The 21,631-nt window shown below is 39.8% G+C and overlaps 1 protein-coding gene across 1 annotated transcript; it reads left to right on the plus strand.

The window, feature by feature from the left end:
• Positions 1-235: 235 nt before the first annotated feature.
• plcb2 (phospholipase C, beta 2) lies at positions 236-20,973 on the plus strand. The gene is made up of 32 exons (XM_063498530.1): positions 236-322; positions 740-817; positions 2,034-2,102; positions 2,905-3,045; positions 3,418-3,497; positions 3,624-3,677; positions 3,763-3,838; positions 3,991-4,091; positions 4,798-4,958; positions 5,063-5,209; positions 5,298-5,455; positions 6,339-6,421; positions 6,535-6,619; positions 8,068-8,287; positions 8,387-8,466; positions 8,544-8,640; positions 8,737-8,821; positions 8,977-9,101; positions 9,369-9,520; positions 9,859-10,023; positions 10,690-10,789; positions 10,952-11,056; positions 11,260-11,324; positions 11,465-11,555; positions 11,683-12,096; positions 12,299-12,482; positions 12,979-13,120; positions 15,223-15,287; positions 15,831-15,890; positions 16,034-16,091; positions 18,609-18,692; positions 20,722-20,973. Exons 1-32 carry the CDS (start codon positions 239-241, stop codon positions 20,887-20,889), a joined length of 3,777 nt encoding a protein of 1,258 aa, XP_063354600.1. The 5' UTR covers positions 236-238; the 3' UTR covers positions 20,890-20,973.
• Positions 20,974-21,631: the final 658 nt, after the last annotated feature.

Raw genomic sequence — 21,631 nt, forward strand, 5'->3', positions numbered from 1 at the left:
ACCTTCAGTCCTGTTTTTTTCTTTTCTTTTTTTTTCATCTTAATTTGCAATGCATATTTTCCTGGGTGCGTCCTGGACACAGGCAGGTCAGCTGAGTTCCAGTTTAGTGCATCTTTTGGTTGCTAGTGTTGGAATAAGCTGGTTAATAATTCTGACCATGGTGGAGAATCAGATAGTGGATATATTTTAGCAATAATAGGCTATTTAACTGAAACAAAGTCCACTCTAGAAGGACAAAATGAATAAGAAAAGATACTTTCTGGATCCTCCAGAGATCAAAGATTACCTGGTCAAAGGAGAAAGGTTTACCAAGTGGTCAGAGGTGAGTGAATATTGAAAAAAATTGAGCTGTTGATTCTTGAATATTAGCCAGAGTGATTAGGAGTTTAAATCTACATCAGTAAGTGTTGCTTATTTTCATTCTCCTGTGAGTAATACAGCCTTTTCTGTGAAATTCCATGGTTTTCATCTGTTTTTAAAACACTAATCATTAATTTCTTATCTAATAACTTAAACATAGCTACAAATGCAGTTTAAATATCAGGTTCAGTATCGGCACATCGCCATAAAGCATCTCTGTTTCACGGGTTCCATCTCAAACAATTACCAGAACCACGTCAAAGATTATTCCTCTATAATGTTGTACGGTCTTCATCTTACGATACACACTACCCTTAGATGACTACTGTTGTCAATCAGCTCGATACAAGAAGTACTGAATAAATTTGTCTCTATCAAGGACTCAACGAAAACCATTCCTGTCACCATGAAGATGGATCCAAAAGGGTTTTTCGTCTACTGGATTAACCAAAGCAAGGTGGGGAAAAGCCAGCAGCATTCAGATGTGTGGGTAAAATGTATGTGATTAGGATCTGCTAAAGGTGTGAGATATGTAAGCGCTTCATTCACCACCTTCTGGCCTCAGCAGTCTGTATAGATTATCGATCAGTGCTGATGTGGGCTCACTGTCCTACTGTGCTGTGCAGCTGGACTGTGATGCACTCAGTAAAGGTGACTAGCTGTGTTTACTCTTCATCTCTCTTTCTCTTCTCACTAAACAGGCAAGGTCTTCTTTAAATGTGTTACCACAGTTAACCAAAACTAAATTTTAAGATAAAATAGGTGTAAAAAGCAAATATCGACTGAAAAAATTACAGGTGCTCAAAAAATGAAATAATGTAAAAGAAATGTCTTTGCTTTTTTTTCTTAATTTGGTCATACTGGTCACCACAACTAGAAGCAGGAGGCAGTGATATAGGAAATCATATGGTTATTGTGACTGTGATGTCTACATGTTCTTCACTTTGTCTTGTGATATCTTTCATAATAGCTTCTCAAATGTTCCCCCTGATGATGCGCCTTAGATGAAAACAAAACAAAATGGAAAAAGGAAAAAAATAAATAGAGTCAGGAAAATATAATATAAAATATAAATAAAATATAATAAAAAAGAGAATACATTCAACAAACAAACAAAAATCTTTAAGTAGCGCTTTGCGGATCAATAATAACAGAGGTTTAGTTATTACAAAGTAATAATTCTGTAATTACACCAGTATTAGGTACAATAAATGTCACAGTTTCCCCTAAAACCATCTAATTTGTTTACGGGTAATAACAGGAGAAAAATGTAATATCTACCTCTGGCACGCTGACCCTCCTCATGATCAACATACAATATAGTTAAGTAACCATGCTCTCATCAACATTTTACTGTTTCATGACCACCCCATCACTGCTGCTATTACAGATGTATTGTCTGTTGAAAGTGAACAAGGAAAACAACAAGCTATCCCTACTTTGTAAAAATATCAGAATGAACTTGGCATTTATTTACTCATTTATAGGTTAAAACAGCCCTACAATATTCCCAGCCTTAAATAGCTTGTTTATTAACTCACTTATTTTACTGATGGGCAATGTGGGGTTTTTTTCTACTTTGCTAAAGGGTGAGTTGTATCTAATCCATATCTGGAATGGTGCCTACATGTTGAATTTAGTATCCACGATGATTCTTTGTCTCTTGTTTCTAGGAGACAACATTCCTGGATGTTGCTACCATCAGAGATACCAGAACAGGAAAATATGCAAAACTTCCCAAAGTAAGTCCATTTGTATTATTTAATTTGTGGCATTCACTTTGATTTAATCGAGCTTAATGATTGTGCTCTGTGTGGAGGAATCTCTCCAAGCATGCAAATATATCTGTCGAGTCCTTTGTTTGTCCATTAATATTGACAGACATATTTGCATTGCAAAGAGAAAAAAAAAGCACCATGGACGCATGAACCCAGGCTACTCCTCCACTACAGAAACACACAGATGCACTGGCACGCAAACAAACATAAACACACACCCTACGACAGGCTGAGTCATGGCGGGAGATTTCTGTGAGCGAGTTTCGAGTGAGCTCCAAAGCTGTCAGCTGTAGTTTCGTCTCTTTTCCCACTCCTCGCTGGCCTCCACGGAGAGCTGCATTATGCAGCTGTCATCATCCCTTATGGGAGGGAAATCTGAAAAATCTGTTCTCCTTAGGGAGAATGCATCATCACAGATGGGGTGCTGCTGAAAGCACATCCTCCTCTTTTGGTCCCTTAGGACTTTTTGGGAAAGCTGCTCCAATGCTGATGTCAGGCATGCATAGAGAGGTGATTGTAAAGCATCATACACAGGAAGGCAGCACATGTGTGCTTGTGCTCTGCATGACCGCCTTGTGTGTGCGTATATATAAGCAAGTGCGCGACTCTCAGTGTGTTGTGCATATGTTTGCATATGCTGGTCAGCATATTTGCATGTGTCGATGCACCTTTCAGGCATCCAATCTGTGCAGACAGCAAAGTTCTGCAGATTCTGATTTTTTTTAGTCAGCTAAAACATAAAATAATACATTTTATTTGTCCACAGCACCCAAAGGTCCGAAATGTGTTCAATTTGGATTTCCCGGACAGCAACCATCTCGCCAAAACCCTAACTATCGTCTCGGGTCCAGACACGGTGAACCTGACCTATCATAACTTCTTTGCCTCAAAGGAAAAAGTGACACAGGTAATAAACCGCTGTATCTGTGTAGTAGCTGTTCCCCTTTGACTGTTCAAACACAGCCACAGGCCTCTAGCCCTTATACCACTGGAGCCTTTGCTTCTTCTCCCTCCGACCCCTCCGACCCCTCCCTCTCAGTCTAAATTAGACTCTGTGACTCCAACATCCGGATTTAATCTGCTGTAATGAAATCTCAATAGTGCTTTGTTCAAATACAACATTCACTGCTCTCATTTCCTAACCTAACTCTTTATCAACACCCTCTAGTGGTGAGCTTGTGCATAGACGCTTATGACCTTTTAAGCCAAACTCATGCAGACGCCGAATTTAATGCAGCGCCTCTGTTTATTTTTGTGAATTAAAAAAAATGCACATTAGAACTGGGCGGATGACATTCTTGCGATCACCTACAACGCTGCAAGAAACAACGCATGCAGGCAGGTCTTCCTGGATAAAATGTAAGTGAACATCATCATGTAATCTACGGCTTCTAGATGATGAGGGAACATAATACCATGCAATCGCATTATGCACTGGATAACACGTGCTCTGGGAATTCTAATGGAAATACTATTAAATCTTAGATATGTCCGGCTTTCTCTTCAGACCAACAAAGATGGGAAGATCCCAGTGAAACAGTAAGTTTCAGGACAACCACATGCTGGTTCATTTGTAAAGTAGATACCTTTGTTTCCTACTCAGTTGTTCACTATGTTTTTTCAGTATTTACAAGATGTTCCCTGCGGATAAGAAGAGGGTAGAAAGTGCTTTGGCAGCAGCACAGCTCCCCAAAGGAAAGGTCAGAAAATAAATCTCCTTTTGAGTGGAAATACATTTTAAATTTGGACTTTATTCTTATCTAACTTAATGAAAACAGTTTGCAGTTTTCTGACAACCCATCTGCACATTTGTTTTGTTCTTTTTAATTTTGCAATTTTTAAAAAAAATCAGTATGACACCATTAAGCCTGATGTCTTCACTGAGACTGCCTTCAGGAGCTTTATGACACACCTCTGTCCTCGGCCTGAGATCTATGAGATCTTCACTTCCTAGTGAGTAACCTGTAGAAGTGTCCTTAACTGATCACTGTACAGCCTGAATTTCACACACCTACTATAGCTGTAGTTATGCTTTATTCATAATTAGTTTGTTATTGCATTTACTTTTTGAAACTTCCACAAATTGTCAAGCAAAAAATAAATAAATAATAATAAATTTAATGGTTAGTGGTAAACCTTCTTCATCTGGCATTTAAATCTACTCTTTTCAAAAATGATGTCATTGTCTGTTCAAAATGTATGAAGCAAAAAATGTTCTAGTTTGACGAACTAAAGTTAGAGGTGCCTCATGTAATATGCTGGTCTTGTGCTGCCAGTCTGTGCTCCAGCTCATGCCTCAGCAGCCTTGCCTGAGCTAAAATGGCAGGAAATTGGCCGTGATGGGGATGAGGAACCTTATGGGCATTGCTGATGCTTTTATTTATTTATTTACTCGTATTTAATCATGAAAAAAATCTGTTTTAAGAGAGTGTCCTGGCCAAGAAGGACAGCAGTCCAATCATAAGTTGCATAAATTAGTTGCACATACGCACACATGTATCCAAACCCATACAGCAGTGAAGCACAGACAGAGAATGAAAATGAATACCCTAGTCAAAGTAATATCAGAAACAAAGGTAATAATATTCAGGCAAAACACTGCAGCCTGAAGTAAGTGCAAGTCCAAGATGTGATTGTCTCGCTGTGCCCCGCCCTCCAGCTCCACCAAACCCACCATGACGAAGGAGAATTTCACCAAGTTCCTCAACGAGAAACAGAGAGACTCTCGGCTAAATGAGGAACTGTTTCCGCGTCTCCGACAAGATCAGATCAAGGCACTGATTGACAAGTATGAACCCCTGTCCAATAATTCTAACAGAGGTGAGATTCAGTGGTGGTGACTTTGATATGCTGTGGATGGATTGATGGGCACAATCACCCTCCATATGTTTTTGCTTCAAATGGTCTCTTGTTCCCATCTCCAGGTTTGATTTCTCCAGAAGGTCTTTTATTCTACTTGATGGGTCCAGAGACATCAGTGGTCATGCAAGACAGTCTGGCCAAGTGTCAAGACATGACCCAGCCCATACCTCACTACTTCATCAAGTCGTCACACAACACATACCTAACAGGTCAAAAAAAAAAAGAGAGATTGATGTGATTTCTTTAAGATGCTGCTTAACAATGTGCCTTATTTTTCATTTTTCTCTCCCTGTGCAGCTGGTCAGTTCTCGGGCGTGTCCTCTCCAGAGATGTACCGCCAGTGTCTGCTCGCCGGCTGCCGCTGCCTTGAGCTGGACTGCTGGAAGGGTAAACCTCCCGATGAAGAGCCCATCATTACTCACGGCTTCACCATGACCACTGAGATCCTGTTCAAGGTTGTTAAACATACTCATGTGCCCTCAGTCTCCCACCCTCCAAGTATTTGAAATTTTTCCTCTGCAACAGTTCACATTACCATATTACGAATATTCCCACTTTTTTAATGTCATGCTGAAATGTTAGAGTTTTGGGGTCACTGGAATTTTTTGGGCACATCTAATGACCATCCACCAGTGTATAGAGCTGATGTAGTTAAGTATACCTACATTATTATCTTTTCTTGTCTTCTATATAGTATAGAAGATAAGGAAAAACATAAAAAGTCCACTCTAATATTTCGCAGCCTTTACAGAAAGGAATGGTAACGATAAACAAATTTAATATTCAAATTTCTAGTATTTATTTTTTTGGTGTTAAAAATTTGTGATCAGAAAGCGACGCCTGAGTCCAAGTAAATGACCGTCACCATTTTCCTGCCAGCACATCTTGAATGTGCAACATCTAAGCTTCTTGCACACCAAAAAGCTGCTCACACTTATCTTTACTTCATGCTGAAGAGCACATTCGAAACAAGAAAGTGTAAGTACACAGTAACACACAAACACACTGATAGGCCATTCTCTTACACTCAACACTTCCATATAAGGGCAGCAGGAGATGAACAGTCCCAGGCTGAGGCACAACGCCCAGGTTCAGTTCACCGACATCACAGCCTCTGCAAGAAACACCTCTGCAGTTTGACACAATGTTCACGTTTTCATAATTTTCATTTTAGTGAGCTTGTTTCTTTTTTGCTCTGCGTCTCATTAACTTCTTGAAGTTTTCTAATGTGCTATTGCCAGTTTCATTTCTTTAAATTTAAGTCCAGGGCAGGTCAAAAGTAAAAATCCACTTTTATAAAATAACAACTAAAAGGCCTCTTTTTGTGACACTTGACAGGACGTGATAGAAGCTATTGCAGAGAGCGCCTTCAAGACCTCACAGTACCCCGTTATCCTCTCCTTCGAGAACCACGTTGACTCGTAAGAGCCGAGCTTTAAACAAGGCCGTGTCATAACATGCCATTAATGCTGCGTAATATTGTTCTGATGCACGTATCACGAATAATAACAGGCATTAATGTGATTTCTTCCAGGGTGAAACAGCAGGAGAAGATGGCCAACTACTGCAAAACCATATTTGGTGATGCCCTGTTAACAGAGCCACTGGACAAATACCCTGTGAGTGAGTACACTGCTGCAGCACAGCCAGCTGTCAAAATAACAGATAAAGTTTAGATGTGGGGGATTCGTTAAACAGATCACATCATGCTACGCTGGGTGACTCGGATGAGTTTCACTATTTAATCACAACGACATGAAGGCAATAAATGGCAAAGTTCAAGTTTCACTGGCGTGTTTGTTGTCCTCTGTCTTGTATCTGCTGTAAGAACCTCTCAGATTCCCAGAAACAAAGGCTGTCTGCTCCTCTTAGGCCTGTGTGTGTTTAAATTCCTGAGGCAGTGTCTGTTTAACTATCTTAGATGGTATTAAGGACAAAACCAGTGTTTTAGAAAGGAGGTCAGCAGACAGTTTGAATCCAGGCCTCAACTTTTGAAGTATGAAAAAAAAAAAGATGTTTATTTTGAATGTTCTTAATTTTATGTTTTTTAAAAAAAGGTTTAAGTAAAGGCAACAAGCTAAATGGGAGAGTGACAATCCAGCTTGTTATCAGTGTGCAGACAATAAAGTCAGCTTTCATGATGGTATTTGGGCTAAATTATTGAAGTGAGGTAATGTCAGTGAATGCAACATTAATGTAGAGGATGCATTCAGGTTTTTGATGCATCCAGATGCTTGAATGCTTTTTTATTTTAAAAGGTCAAGCAGTCCCTGTGACCATGCATATGATCACATGATGACCTGACTGTCTTAGGAAAATTAAACACAAGCTTTTAAAACGAATTCTTCTACTATTACTACTACTAAAAGTAATAGCTATTATTGTTGATTATGTGTAAAAGAAAAAGGTTAAAGTCTGCACCTTTCCATTTACTATTTTGTTTTCTTTTTTGTTTTCTTTTTTTTTTTTATTTAATTGTAATTCTGAAAATTTGGAGGAGGATGATGTTTTTGAAAATTGAGCAAAAGGCAAAAAAAAAAAAGGTAAATAAATTAATAATAATAATAACAGTTTTATTGTATTTTACTGTTAATTAAAATACTAAACAGTCTCTCCAAAACACAGCCCAGGATAATAAATATAAACTGCATAGCAAAGAAATAGGAAGATGTAATAGGAGTATGGCTATACCCTACAGTCCACTATGTGAATGTCTTTTTAAGTTAACCTGTCAATAACAGCCATTCATGTTATTTTTAATTTAAATTTTGTGTTTAAATTACACGTATTTGTGCATATGCAATGTTAATAAATGAGGGCCATTGCCTTTTCACTCAAAACAGCTTTCCTTTATTCAACAATAAAATGTCAGACTACATTTGTTTCATGCTCAACAGCCAAACAAAAAACAGACTAAGTTGATTAAATTTAGCAATGACACTTTGAACATTAAACAACTTTGATGTAAATCCCTCTGAAACAAAAGCAAGAATATGAGTTTGACGTTTTCTGAATATAATCGATTTTGTCGTTGTTTAAACTTCTTGTTTGTGTCTCTAACATTCAGCTGAAGCCGGGCCAGCAGATCCCCAGCCCGTCTGAGCTGCTGGGTAAGATCCTCATCAAGAACAAGAAGGGCAGCCACGAGAAACCGGCCCAGAATAAGAAAACTGCCGCAGCAGCCGCTGACCAGACCGCAGCCGCAGCTACGAACACCCAGGCCCCGAACGCCACTTCCCAGGACGAGGCCAACCCAGCAGCAACCACCCCGGAGAACCAAGAAGAAAATGAAAAACCACAAGGCAAATTCAGTTATACTCCAGATTTAGACGTGTGATTTTATTTCCAGGTGTCACTGACACTGTTTTTATGTGTTTCACCAGAACCGGAAGCAGCTGTGGAGGAAAATGAGGAGCAAGAAGACACAGAGGAACAGGATGAGGAGAAAATGAAGACATCAGATGAGGTAAATACTTGTTTTACATCATTTGTTCCAGCCAGGAGAGTCCAAATATAAGTTAACCTCCTTTTGACGCCCCGCAGGGCACAGCTGGACAAGAAGTAACAGCATATGAGGCCATGTCATCCATAGTCAACTACATCCAGCCCAACAAATTCATCTCTTTTGAAAATGCCAGAAGTATGTCTGCAAACAACAAATTTAACCTAAACTCAAACAAAACAGGTACAACTCGATGTAACCTTGGTAACGTGTCATTTTCTTCTCCCTTCACAGAGAAAAACAAGAGTTACGTCATCTCTTCTTTTGTGGAGACCAAAGGGGAGGCAATGATCGCCAAGAGTGCCGTTGAATTTGTTGAGTATCCTTTAGGAGTGCAGCAGATGCTGTCATGCTCGACAAAAATGAAAACCATTTAAGTACACGACAAATATATTCTATGCATTCAGTTTATTGGGGTCTGGGGGAAAAAAACACAGAAATATAAATAAATGATTCCTAAACTGTCTACCTAAGATATAATAAGAGGCAGATGAGCAGGATTTACCCCAAAGGAACAAGAATGGACTCCTCCAACTACAATCCCCAACCTTTTTGGAACGTTGGTTGCCAGATGGTGGCGCTCAACTACCAGACGATGGGTAAAAATGGAGATATCACACTTTAAAATGATCAGAAATATACTTAATACCCTTTGTGAATGTTTGGAACCGTCTACCGTTCCTGTTTAAATATAGTTTTCTGACACACTGATGACACTGTGTGTTTTAGTAATTTAAAATCTATTCTGTTTATTCGCCACAGCAGGTCAGTGTTGCACCTTTTTGTTCTGCACAGGCCTCTGTTCGCTGCCTCTCTTTAAGCTGAAGACAAGTGCCGTGAATGGCCTGTTTGTGTCTCGCTTACAGATTTCCCCATGCAGCTCAACATGGCCCTGTTTGAATTCAACGGCCGAACGGGCTACCTCCTCAAGCACGATGTGATGCGTCGCAATGACAAGAAGTTTGACCCTTTCTGTGACAGGATTGACACCGTTGTGGCGAGCACACTGACCATCAAGGCAGGTTCACGACCCTGTTATTACAGAGTGTCTCTTTCTTTAACCATCAGTGTGGGCTCCTATTATCTGTGGAAGCCGAATGTCAGAGTAATTGAGTTTCAAGCTCCATCTTTTCATCATTTCTGCATCATTTCTGGCATTTCACTGCAGAGAAACTCATGAAGAATTAGTGCAGTATGTGTATAACAGATGGCTGTTTTGGCTTTGGGAAGTTTGTCCATGTTGTCCTTGTGTAATATCTTAATAAAAACATAATTTGCTTCATATAGGAGTCCAGCTGTTCAAAAGTCCAGACTTGTATATATAAGTCGTCCAATCATATCTACTTGTCTCCATAGATCTATTCGGGGCAGTTTCTGTCTGACAAGAATGTAAAAACAGGGGTTGAGGTGGAAGTGATTGGGCTGCCAGGAGACCCTAAGAAGAAATATCGCACCAAGTGGTCCACGACACCCAACGCCATTAATCCAGTGTGGAATGAAGAGCCATTTGTTTTTGAGAAGGTGAATAAAATACCATGTAAACATTTTCAGCCACTCCTCAGTCTTCATATTTTGATGTGAAGGCAAAAACAGAGCTTGTACAATTGTAATGAGCTTGAAAGTCAGTATTTGGTATGAGCACCATTTTTCTTCGACACAGCCTGAACTCTCTTTGACAGGAATAGTTCTTCAGGCTCCTTGAAGGACATTCAAAGCTCTTCTTTGGATGCTGCGTCTCTGTTAAGACGATCCCACACTGCTTTAGTAGCATGGAAGTCCCGGCTCTAGGGAAGAAGGTTCAAGACTGATAGTGTTTTATTGTGTGTTTGGGGTCATTGTCATGCTAAAAAAATGAAGCCATTGCCATTTAGATGCTTACCAGATGTTGCACCTCCCTCCTGACCTCCTCCATCCTTTTCACACCTTGAGTTAGATACCTGTATTATGCTTGAATGGTTTATACATCAGTGTTAAGCATCTTAACAAAATGCCCAGGTACAAGGACAGGACTGAAAAGGAGTTAAAAAGCAGCCGGTGTCCAAAGAAAAATGTTGAAATAAATTCAGAAAGCCTGGAGAAATCATACTCAAGACCACTTTAAAATATTACAAGAAAGTCTGGCTCCTTGATGAATAAATGAATGAAATGATGTGTCACTAACATATCTGTTGTTGTTTTCATGGTTAGATCTTGCTGCCAGAATTGGCATCTTTAAGACTCGTTGTCCACGAAGAAAATGGCAAATTCGTGGGACACAGAATCATCCCTCTTGATGCCATCCAGTCAGGTCAGCGAAGCTGAGAATATTTGAATTCATACTTCATATAATTAAAGCAATGAATCACTCTAGGCCTCAGAACATTTGCCAGCTTGTTTTAACCAGCTTCTGCATCAGGCGAGCTGCTGCCTTGCTTTTATTTCACCAAGGTTTTATTTTCATGCCCTGCAGGCTTCCACCACATCTGCCTGCGCAGTGAGAGCAACATGCCCCTCACTCTGCCTGCTCTCTTTGTGTACATTGAGGTCAAGGACTACATCCCTGCTGCCTTTGCGGGTGCTTAGCGTTTTACTTTGTGTTTTTGCAAAAGAAGAAAACCTCTGCTGCGAGTGAATCCTTGTTGCCAGAATGACAGTTAGAGAAGAGAAGACTAATGTAGTTTGGAAGCATTTTTGTTTTCTTCTTTCTCTTCGTATCCACATTTATGTTTGGTTTAAGAATAAATCATTGTACACTCATTAAAATGGTTTGTTTTGCAGATTTCACAGATGCCTTATTTAATCCAACAAAAGGCACAGAGAAGACAACAAAGCCTCCCAAACAGGTAAAAAAAGAAAGAAAAAACATCATCAGCAATACCTCTGGATTTCCAGTAAATCCTAACAACACTAATTGAGTTCCTGGAATATGACCACTTTTGCTAGATTGTTATGTTCCTGTCCTTTTCTTCTTTTACCCCCACAGTCATCTTCTGACTATGTGTCTCCCTATGAGTTGCCTCTTGGAGCCCAACCTCCCGCAGACCAAGCTAAAGAAAGTGAAGCCCCTGCTGCAGGTAATGAAGCTTTAGAGGGTGACACTTCAGATCTTGCATTGCAAAGATTTTGAGCTTGTCTGTGGCTCACACAATTGGTCTCAATGCTGGTGTATTTGAAGGTGCATTTAATCACTTCCTCCTCTAGAAAAAGCTGCATCCGAACCTACACCACCCGCTGATGCCACTGACCAGTCTCCACCAGCAGCTGGTGCAGAAGAAGCTAAAAAGGAGGAAGAAAGCAAGGCAGAGACCCCTCAAACTCTTGATAAAGCCCCAGCCGATGCAGCACCAGACACAGGAAGCTCCACATCTGAAACCCTTCCTGAAGCCGAGGAGACCAAAGCAAGCCCGGAGCCTGAAGCAGCTCCTGAAGCCAAAGAAGAACCAAGCACCGAGTCTTGCACAAACGCCGAACCTACATCTGATAAAAAAGAGGAAGCCAGTGCAGCTGCAGAACCTGCTGAAGCGCCTTCTGCTGCAGCCATTCCCTCTCCAACAGTTGCAGCCACCGAGTCTGCAGGATCAGGTGACTCATCTCAGCCACAGACGGGCAGTGAAGGTAACACTGCAGCACTTCATGTGCTTCACTCATCATAGTTTTCCTTTTGTCAATACACTCTGGATAAAAGCGCTCTGACAAGGATAATACAGAACAATTTAGAGTTATTTTTTGTTGAATAGATTCATTATAATTGCATATCCAGTGCTGAAAAGTAAGAAGACTCCACAAAAAAAAAATCCCCTTTGTGTTTGTGCTGCAGAGCCTTCGACTGTGACTGCTGAAGAACTGACACAGCACAAGAGCTATCAGAAGGTCATCAAGCGTCAGGAGAAAGAGATAAAAGAATTAGAAAAGAAGTATCAGAAAAAAGGCGAGGATCTGATTCAGAAATACTCCGACTCTTTCAAGGCCCTCAAGAAGAAGGTTTCAGTGAAGAAAAAAGAGTAAGGGGATGTTTTCCTTCCCAAATTTGTTTTCAAAGAGCTTTTCAGAGTGAATTTGCAGCTATATATTTTAGCTAGGGTGCTTGACAAAAGAGCTTTTGATTATCCCGCTGGAAGGAGACAGTCCTGTTTCCTGCAAAGCAGCGCTCAAATCTCCACAAATTAATAGTGACTCACTAATAATGTTGCTGTTTTTGGATTAATAAGACTATATTTAGAAACATGAGAAATACAGCTACAGCTAATGTGCGTTTCTAGCTGACACTGACTATTAAGATGAGGATGAAGAAAATGAGTGTGAGGTCTGCAGTGTTTCACACTGAGCTGTCAGAGCAAACCAAGTGTTACTAAAGGCCAAATAAGCATATATAGTATATTATAGTATAGTATTTTCTGGAAGCTCATGGTCGTCAGCTATGAAGGGCAGTGGCTGTTAGTCAATAAACTGTATTGCCCGCACATACTGATTTATTGTGTCATGTTATTTTTCCACCAGGGGAGGTGACAACACCCCTGAGTCCAACGGGAAAACAGAGCGGGTGCAGGAGCTGAAGGAAAAAATGACGTCTGAAATAAAAACACTGTTTGCTGAGCAGTATGATCAGATAAAGAAGAAGAAGGAGCAGTGTGCAACAGAGGTTAGTGACACTGAAGGTGACAATAAACACATTACACACATTGCAGCCAGATACTGTGCTTAAAGGCGCACTAATCAATACTGTCATAATTAACAGTGAACCAAATGATTACTGCTGCAAGTGAAAGGTCCCCTCAGCTCTATGGAATATTTCAGGATCTTATCAGCTCATTATTTTGGTTTTATGACTCACAAAACACCGTGTTTGTTCAGTGGCTTACTCGCTACGTGACGCAGGCAGCTGTTTTCAACCCCAATCAAATCTATTGTGTTCCACCTGCCCAAATACCAAACATGAGCCAGACAAGTATAATTACTAAATACTGTAAAGCCATCGTTTCTACGTGTGCTGGAAGACGGTGAATTAGGAGATAAAGGAGATTGGCTATCAGGGTTATACTCACTCAGTTGGACAGAAACATTAGTCCAGAGAAACATTCCACGTATGTCTCTTGATTATATGAATACAGTTACCACTTTATAAGGCACACACGTCCTTTTGCCTTCAGATTTTCGTCTTGTAATAGATTCAAAAAGACATTTAATCCATATTGACATGATAGCATGACACAATAGCTTCAGATGTCTCAGCTGCACATTCATGATCTCCCATTCTCCCTCACTGTTATGTTCAACCAGTAACCAGTTTGAGATCAGCTGAGCTTTGCCACATTGTGTGGTATCCCGTGGGAGGCAACCATGCCGATCACACTGTTGTCACATAGGAATGGACATGGTCAGCAACCAAGTGTGCAAAGAAAATATCCCCAGACCATCATCACTACCAGTAGCAGCGTCAACTGCATCCTGCAAGGCAGGATGGATCCATGTTTTCATGTTGTTTATGCTACAAACCAACAAATCTTGGAGCATAAATCAAAAGTCATTAGACCAGGCAGCATTTTTCCAATCTTCTGTTGTTCAATTTTGGTGAGCCCATAAAAATTCTAGCCTCCATTTTCTGTTCTTAGCTCATAGAAGTGCACCCAGTGCAGTTTTAGGCTGCAAATGCTCTCCTGTATGGCTTGCTTGAGATGAGCCGTTATTTGAGTTATTATTGCCTTCATTTCAGCTAAAAACAGTCTGGCCATTCTCCTTCGCCCACTGGCATCATCAAGTTATTTCCACCCAGAAAACTCACTGGATATTTTCTTTTTTATGGACCGTTCTCTGTAAACCACAGAGATGGTCGTGATTTAAATTCCCAGCAGATCGGCATTTTCTGGAATACTCACCCTTTCCATATTTAAAGTTACTTAAATCACATTTTTTCCACATTCTGATGCTCAGTGTGAACTTCAGTGAGTTTTTTTGACCATGTCTGCATGCCTTAGTGCACTGCGTTGCTGCCATGTGATTGGCTGATTAAAGTGGCTCATGAGTGTAACTCAGTTAAGACATGATTTACCCCAATTTAAGTAAAAATCGGGATGCTGATAAGACATCATCAACTCATTCGGTGATATTATTTAAACGTAATCTGCTTTGAAAAATAAAATATTATTTTTATTTTGCACGGTGATACCTGTGAGGCCTGTTTCCAACCTTAAAAGAAGTAGGCTTATATGGTAACAATGCTATGCATTTAACACTATTACTAGATCTATAATGTTAATGTTTGGAGCTGTTGCCTTCCTACTGTTGTAAAGTGTTTCTAAAAGGCATCAACAGGGTCTGATATTCACATCCTGCCCTTACAGTACAAAGTGGCTTATAAAAGTAACACCTGAAAGACAAACTCTTCTCTGTGTGCTCCAGTCACCCCTACAGCCATTAATCTCCTCACTCTGAAATCTCTGTTATATATTTACCTGTTCACCTCAGATTAATGTCCATGATTCAGGATGTAGTCACTATTTCCTCTGTGGGCTCTCCTTGTTGTGTGTTTGGGATCATGGACAAGCAGAGGCTTTATTAATTACACACAAACTGGATTGCTGTTACTAATAGTAATCAATTTGTATATAAAGGATCCGCTTGACCCCAGTTTTTGCACAGAAGCAAACATTTTCATTCATATTGTTACTCACAGCTATTCACGTCTCATGAGTTGGAGCTTCATCCTTACTGTGACTGCACCATCTTCTTATTGTGTTGTGACAGAGACTAGCCAAACTGTTGGAGATGGCCATGGAGAAGCACGCCATTGAACTGAAAACCCTGGAGAGGTGTGAGCACACATGCAACACATTCAGGACATGATGCGCACATGAGGGAGCAGAAGGCTTTGCTGAGTCTATCCAATCTGTCCTTTCAGACTTTGCCGTGACAGTCTGTGTGTGTGTGTGTGTGTGTGTGTGTGTGTTTGTGTGCCGTTTGAGGTGAAATATTTGACATTTAGCAAAGAGAATACCTCAAATAATGAATGAATCACCTCAGCAGGCGGGTCTTCCAATGTCCTTGGCTGGGCTTATGGTGTTATATGTGTGTGTGCGTTATCCCAAGTCCCCAGCTGGCAGATGGTTATCTCAGGACAGCCATTATCCAGCAGGTGTTTAAACAGCAGTAGGGAAGCAAAGGCAGGCTTGATCATCTACCTGTCCACTCAGGCACAAAAACACAGCATTCAAGCGTTCCTTTCACTATAAAGATAAGGTCACATAAGACACACAGCCCAACAACTCTTGATTAAAGGAGAAAGGATGTTTATAGGGTCACTTTTCAGTGTCAGATTTGACATCCTCACATGTTCCCTTTGTCTTGCTCTGCAGCGAAACCAAAGAAAACAAGAAAAAAGCCAACATGAAATGTTCGTCCACAGACAAAGCAAAGTAAGTTCACGACATTCAGGTTTTATTCATCTCTAAGTTAGTTACAATTTAATTTACAAAAGAATTAAGAGAGCGAGAGTGAAGATTTGAATTTTTAACATTTTGTACAAGATGATTAATTAGAGATAAATTTATTCATTCAGGCTGAAAAAGGCAATGAGCACTGAGATGCTGGATGAAGCGAGTCAGTCGAATGCTGCCGTGAGTACAGAAGTTGTTTGTTTCAAAGTGATCTAACACAATCAAACTTTTTTTTAGTTTGTGTGCAAAATAAAAGGCACTGTTTGACATTTGTGGTCATCTTTTTGCTAAAAGCTAAGCTAAACATAACAGCCAGAAAAAGGGTTAACGTAGCCTAGAAAAAGGAAAATGAGGGAAACACTTTACAGAGGTTCTCAAATTTACATTAATCAGTACCTGGACTTATTTTGGTTTTGTCATTCTAATTAGTTTATATTTTTATTTTGTTTTGACTTTTTGGTTTTAGTTCAGTTTAGTTTGAGTTTCAGTCCTTGTAATTATTTGTGTATTGAGGACAAATGTCAGAGGCAAGATGTAAGAAAAGCAGAACAGATATTCCTTTAAAAACAGAACTTTTCAGAGCAGTTGACTCAAAGTCTAATACATGTCCAGACTCTCAATAAAAAGCTTCATAAGGTAAGTTTTGAAAAATAATTTCACCAAATGTACAAACACTAAAACTAAAAGTACATTTTCGCTATATTGTTATTTTATTTTAGTTAATTTGCTAAGCTTTATTTTTTTCAAAGGTCTAGTTTTAAGTTTCATTTTAGTTAACTATAACAAGCTTGCACTGGTAACCTTTCTTGTTACCTTTAAACAAACACCTGCTAGCTGTTTCTGCTGTTCTCTGTTGTTGTTTTATGCTAAGTTAAACATTTAGCTTTTTATGCTAAGCTAAACATTTAGCCTTTTATGCTAAGCTAAACATTTAGCCTTTTATGCTAAGTTAAACATTTAGCTTAGCTACAGCTTTACTGTACATCTGTGGGCACTGTATTGACAGACTGGCAGAGACAGGCTAAAGCTGTGACATTCAAATCATGAATGTTACTTTGTAAAAAAAATTTATTTTTATTTTTTATTATTATTAAAGGAAGATAAAAGCAATGACATTGAAAAAATAATAAAATAACACAACACTGGCAGCAATGCAACTTAGTAATGAAAAATGCTCTCTTTCAAGGTAAAAACCTTAAGAATTTTCTACTTCTGGAAATAAAATTTGAAGGTTGAGTTTCACTGTGGCTTTCTATATACTTGCTAACACACTGTTGGCTAGTAACCGCTGGCATTCTGGCAGGAGATAACCCTGCAAACCATGTGAGAGTGCCAACTGTTGTACTTTCTAGCACTAAAATAAACATGAAAGGAAAGAAGCTTATACTGCAAAAAAGGCAAACAGGAGAAGGATCGGTTAGAGTTTTGCTATGTTCACAGATGAAGAGGTCATTTCTTTGAAACTGCAGAGCCAGAAACCCAGGGGGCCTTATGTTTGACTGGAAGGCTGAAAAATTTGAAGGAGGACCTTATTTTCACAATTTTACAGTTTTTCCTATTAATTAAGCTCTCCACCATAGCCACTCTGTAATTTTACACATCTATCATGTAGAAAACTAAGATGTATTATTGAAATTGTTCTATTGCAGGGACCTAATGTGTAGTTGAACATAGACAGAAAGGGGAGTTTCACTCGTCTGTCCCACTTAACCGCAGGCTTTATGTGGCACACGGTGTAAAATGAGTTTAACATCCCTGTTTTTAAGGCTAGAAACTACATCACAAACAATATTTTCGTTTTGCAGAAATGAAATACGTGTCCCGAAATGTTAAAATGATTATTTTAGTAATTTTCATGTACTCACGCATTACCAGTACCAGATCACATCTAATTTAGCTGTGTACTTATTGTTAAGAATGCCAAGATTTGAAGCAAGCATGGAAAAATAATACCCTAGGCATGCTAAAGCCTTTCTCTTTCACACAGCTGTAGGTACACCCACACACGCTTGAACATGCACACACATTAACTCACAGTAGGCCACGCATACACAAACTTACACACGCTTTCACCCAGTGAGTAAAGTGCAGCGGGCACTGACCATAGGCCAGGCTTGTCCATTACTCAGAAGCTGTTTACAAGCTAATCCATGTGTGGTCGATGACTCACTGAGCTTTGCTTTTGTTCCTCCGTTGGCTCATCAAGATTCAGGCATGATGCATCGGGGTTAAAGACCCAGCTATTTCACTCTGCTCCTCTCAGATCGACTCAGTTTAGATGGCAGAAATCCCCCCCCTCACTTTCATCCCTCCACACATTCAGGTCACATTGCAGCTGGTGTTGATCTACTTAATCAACATTTCCCCATTAATTACTGCAGCTATTTATAACACAATCACTTGTTTAATCAGCACAGGCTCAGTATTGAATGCACAAGTCCAGTTGGGGGCTCTGTAATCTAACTCGACAAGTGCAACCTGTGACTTAACTGTATTGATTCTCTCTCTCTCAGGTTGCATCCATAGATCCCACGGGTACATATGAGCAGATGAACTGCTTATATAGACACGCTAACAGTCTTTATCGCAAACTTGATACCACATGCACACTCCCATTTGCTCGCACACACTTCAAAACCACAAATCGATAGTGTTTTCCACTTGCAACATGTTTTCTGCTTTGTTGTATTGTTACAGTCTTCAGATTACAGTCCACAGCAAGAGGCTCTGATGAAGAAACAGGCTGCTACACAGGAAGAAATCAAGACCTTGACCAATCAGGTACACACAAGAAATTCAATTAAAACGGAAATTATTGTTTTTGACAGTCCCATTCCCCTGGACCAGCTAACTAATACACTGGGGTCCTATGCCAGCCATCTCTCTTATACCGTTAGAAATCTTGGAGTGGTCCTGGACAGCTCACTCAAGTTAGACAAACAAGTTGCCTCAGTTGAGAAAATGAGTTTTTACCAGCTACGTCAAATCTCCAAGGCAAAACCCTATATTCCACATAAAGACCTTGAAAAGCTTATCCATGCCTTCATTACTTCGAGACAAAACTATTGCAATTCTCTGTACATGGGCCTCCAATTCTCTCTCCTCCAGCGTTTGCAATTAGTTCAAAATGCCGCAGCACGCCTCTTAACTGGCACCAGAAGGCATGATCATATCACCCCAGTTCTAGCCAATCTACACTGGCTCCCTGTTAAATACCGTATCGTTTTTAAAATCCTTTTGTATACTTTTAAAATGTTAAATAACCTGGCGCCCAGTTACCTAACCTTCCACCTGGTCTGCAGTTGTGCTGTGTAACTGTAACTCTAACTGTTTTTAATTGTTTTTAACTGTTTTTGTTGCCTTTGATGTAATCTGCTTTGCTACCTTGTGTGAAGCACTTTGATGGACACTGTCCTTTTGAAATATGCTATAGAAATAAAATATTGATTGATTGACACAGTAACACCAGGGTACACTGGTTTTATTTATTTTTTTCTCTTAGAAAGATGAAACTACACTTGCACACCTTATTCGTGTTTCCACTAAATCTGCATATTTGTAAAAACCTCTGACGAAAGCCAAAACAGTCATGTTTACCAATAGAAACTCTGAGAGGTCCTTGACTCCTGATCTTTAGAAATGACTCTACTTTATTACCTGATTTTTGGGGGACTGTCACAGAAAAAATAAATACCTGTCCTTGCATTCTTTGGCAGTTCCAGAGTCCTTTAAAAAATTCTTCCCAACGCTGCATAAGTTCTTACGTAGGTCTGCCCATCAGTGAGTAAAAATTAGAGCATGTTGCTTGTGTGTGAGCTAGCATCAACCAAGAGTACTCACCCATTATTCCATGTCATGCACACTGATCGGGAATAACCTTGTGACCACCTGCCTAATTTTGTGCTGGTCCCGCTTTTGCAGCCAATACAGCCCTGACCTGTGGATGCAACTACAATGGGTTGTCGACCAGTAGCCGACCTTGATAAAGATAATGATAGAGATTTAATGTTTTACACTGTACGTGCAAAATCACAGAGAGAATTTACACAAACCTTACCTTCATTGTACAAAGAGTTTTTTGGATTTTTCTGTCCAAACAAATGTAGTGTAAATCTGACTACACTGATTGACTTATAGGCATCTATAATCCAAACTGCGCCAACCACCAAATTCCTGTTTTTCAACCACACGGCCATCTGTCCTTTCAGTGGATGTACGTAATGCTGCAGCGTGACACATCCAGTTTGGGGGATGCAGAAAGTACACATCAAGCTCCCACCGCTGTAAATGATGTCAGAATATTTTTTTATGACAATACTTTGCTTAGGATTGGTAAAATCTTGGCAGTTATTATTGTGAAAAGAGGTGTGAGAAGACAGCTTAGACGCTGACGTGCGAATGCCAGATGGACGGTGTGTTTTTATGTCTCACCAGTACTATTAGCTTCCAGATAGATTTTTTGATATTGTGAGAGGTGGGGGAAGGAATTCAAGTGAGGCTTTAAAAACGGATGAATGAAGAGAACTGAATGTGAGCTAATGTATGCAGCTGTATTTAACATGCTGACTGAATATTGAGCCATTTTTTTCCATATTGGTAAATCCTTCACTCTTATTTGCAATCAATCAGTCAAACTTGGGTATAAGCCAGTTGAGGTCGATCTTTAGTTTTACTTGCACGAGCACAGAAAATCATTCTCTAAAGATTATGATAAGCACCTGCCTGAAAAGAAAAATGTGTGAAATCATGAAAATGTCAGCCCATTCTCTTGATAATCCTCTGACTAACTTTTGGCCCCTTGTGTTGGCAGCTCAATCAAGAGGCCCTGAAGGAGCACGATCAGAAAACAAGATCGCTGGCACGAGAAGCGCGAGAGGCCGTTAATGTATGTGTGGGGGCGCACTTCCCTGAGTTGGTCGACGAGGTGGACAAGAGTGGGGGGGGAGTGGGCTTCTATGGAGATGTCTTCCTAGGTTAGATGTGCCTTTTGATTACCTCTCTGTGTAACTCTGCTATAAATGTTTTGTTGGGTTTTTTTTTTCACTTTTATATCTGCTTTCAAACTGTTACATAACCTATAATCAGGGCGCGGATATGAAATAGTAGAAGATTGCTTAATGAGAGGTTCTCAGAGTGAAGTTGCAATTTAGTTGTGCTAATTCATAGGTGGGTGTATACTTTGGGGAGCTGATAATGATGTTTTCACAAATGTCCAGGTACTCCAAAATTAGATGATTTTGAAAAGATTTTTTTAGTTTCTATTTAACTCTTTATTTCTGTTTCTTTTCACCATTAAAAAACCCCCCACCCTAAATCAGGTGACAAAGTGACAAATATCTTGCAGATGTGGGCTCTGTAGCTCTAAAAGCCTTAGAGAGGTGCTTGTGGTCTCCTTTCTGTTCTCTTAAGTTAAAAATGGGACTAAATGTAGATGCAAAAAATGGGTTATCAGAGTCTGCAGGGCTGAGTGAGACAATGGCACATCAGTTTGCATGTGTGATAAGTGCTCGCTTGGACTCTGTGATGTAGCCACTGCAGTTTTGCAGATTTAAAAAAAAAAGAAGGTAAATTTGCTTTGTAACAAGCTTGAAGCTCCTGTGACATCAATTCCACGTATACGGCACATCCTGTATTGCATGCAAAAAAACATGAAAATTGGGTTTGGAAAATGTAGACGATTGCTTATAATCTGGCTCAACCTATTTTCGAGGATTTTAAGT

This window comes from Pelmatolapia mariae, linkage group LG16_19 (assembly GCF_036321145.2).
Source record: "Pelmatolapia mariae isolate MD_Pm_ZW linkage group LG16_19, Pm_UMD_F_2, whole genome shotgun sequence".
NCBI lineage: Eukaryota > Metazoa > Chordata > Actinopteri > Cichliformes > Cichlidae > Pelmatolapia > Pelmatolapia mariae.

Coding starts and splice junctions, on each gene's coding strand:
- plcb2 (XM_063498530.1), top strand. CDS start 239: ATGAATAAGAAAAGATACTTTCTGGATCCTCCAGAGATCAAAGATTAC. Junction 8,641..8,736: donor CTCTTTTGAAAATGCCAGAA/GTATGTCTGCAA, acceptor CTCCCTTCACAG/AGAAAAACAAGAGTTACGTC. Junction 9,521..9,858: donor CGAGCACACTGACCATCAAG/GCAGGTTCACGA, acceptor TTGTCTCCATAG/ATCTATTCGGGGCAGTTTCT.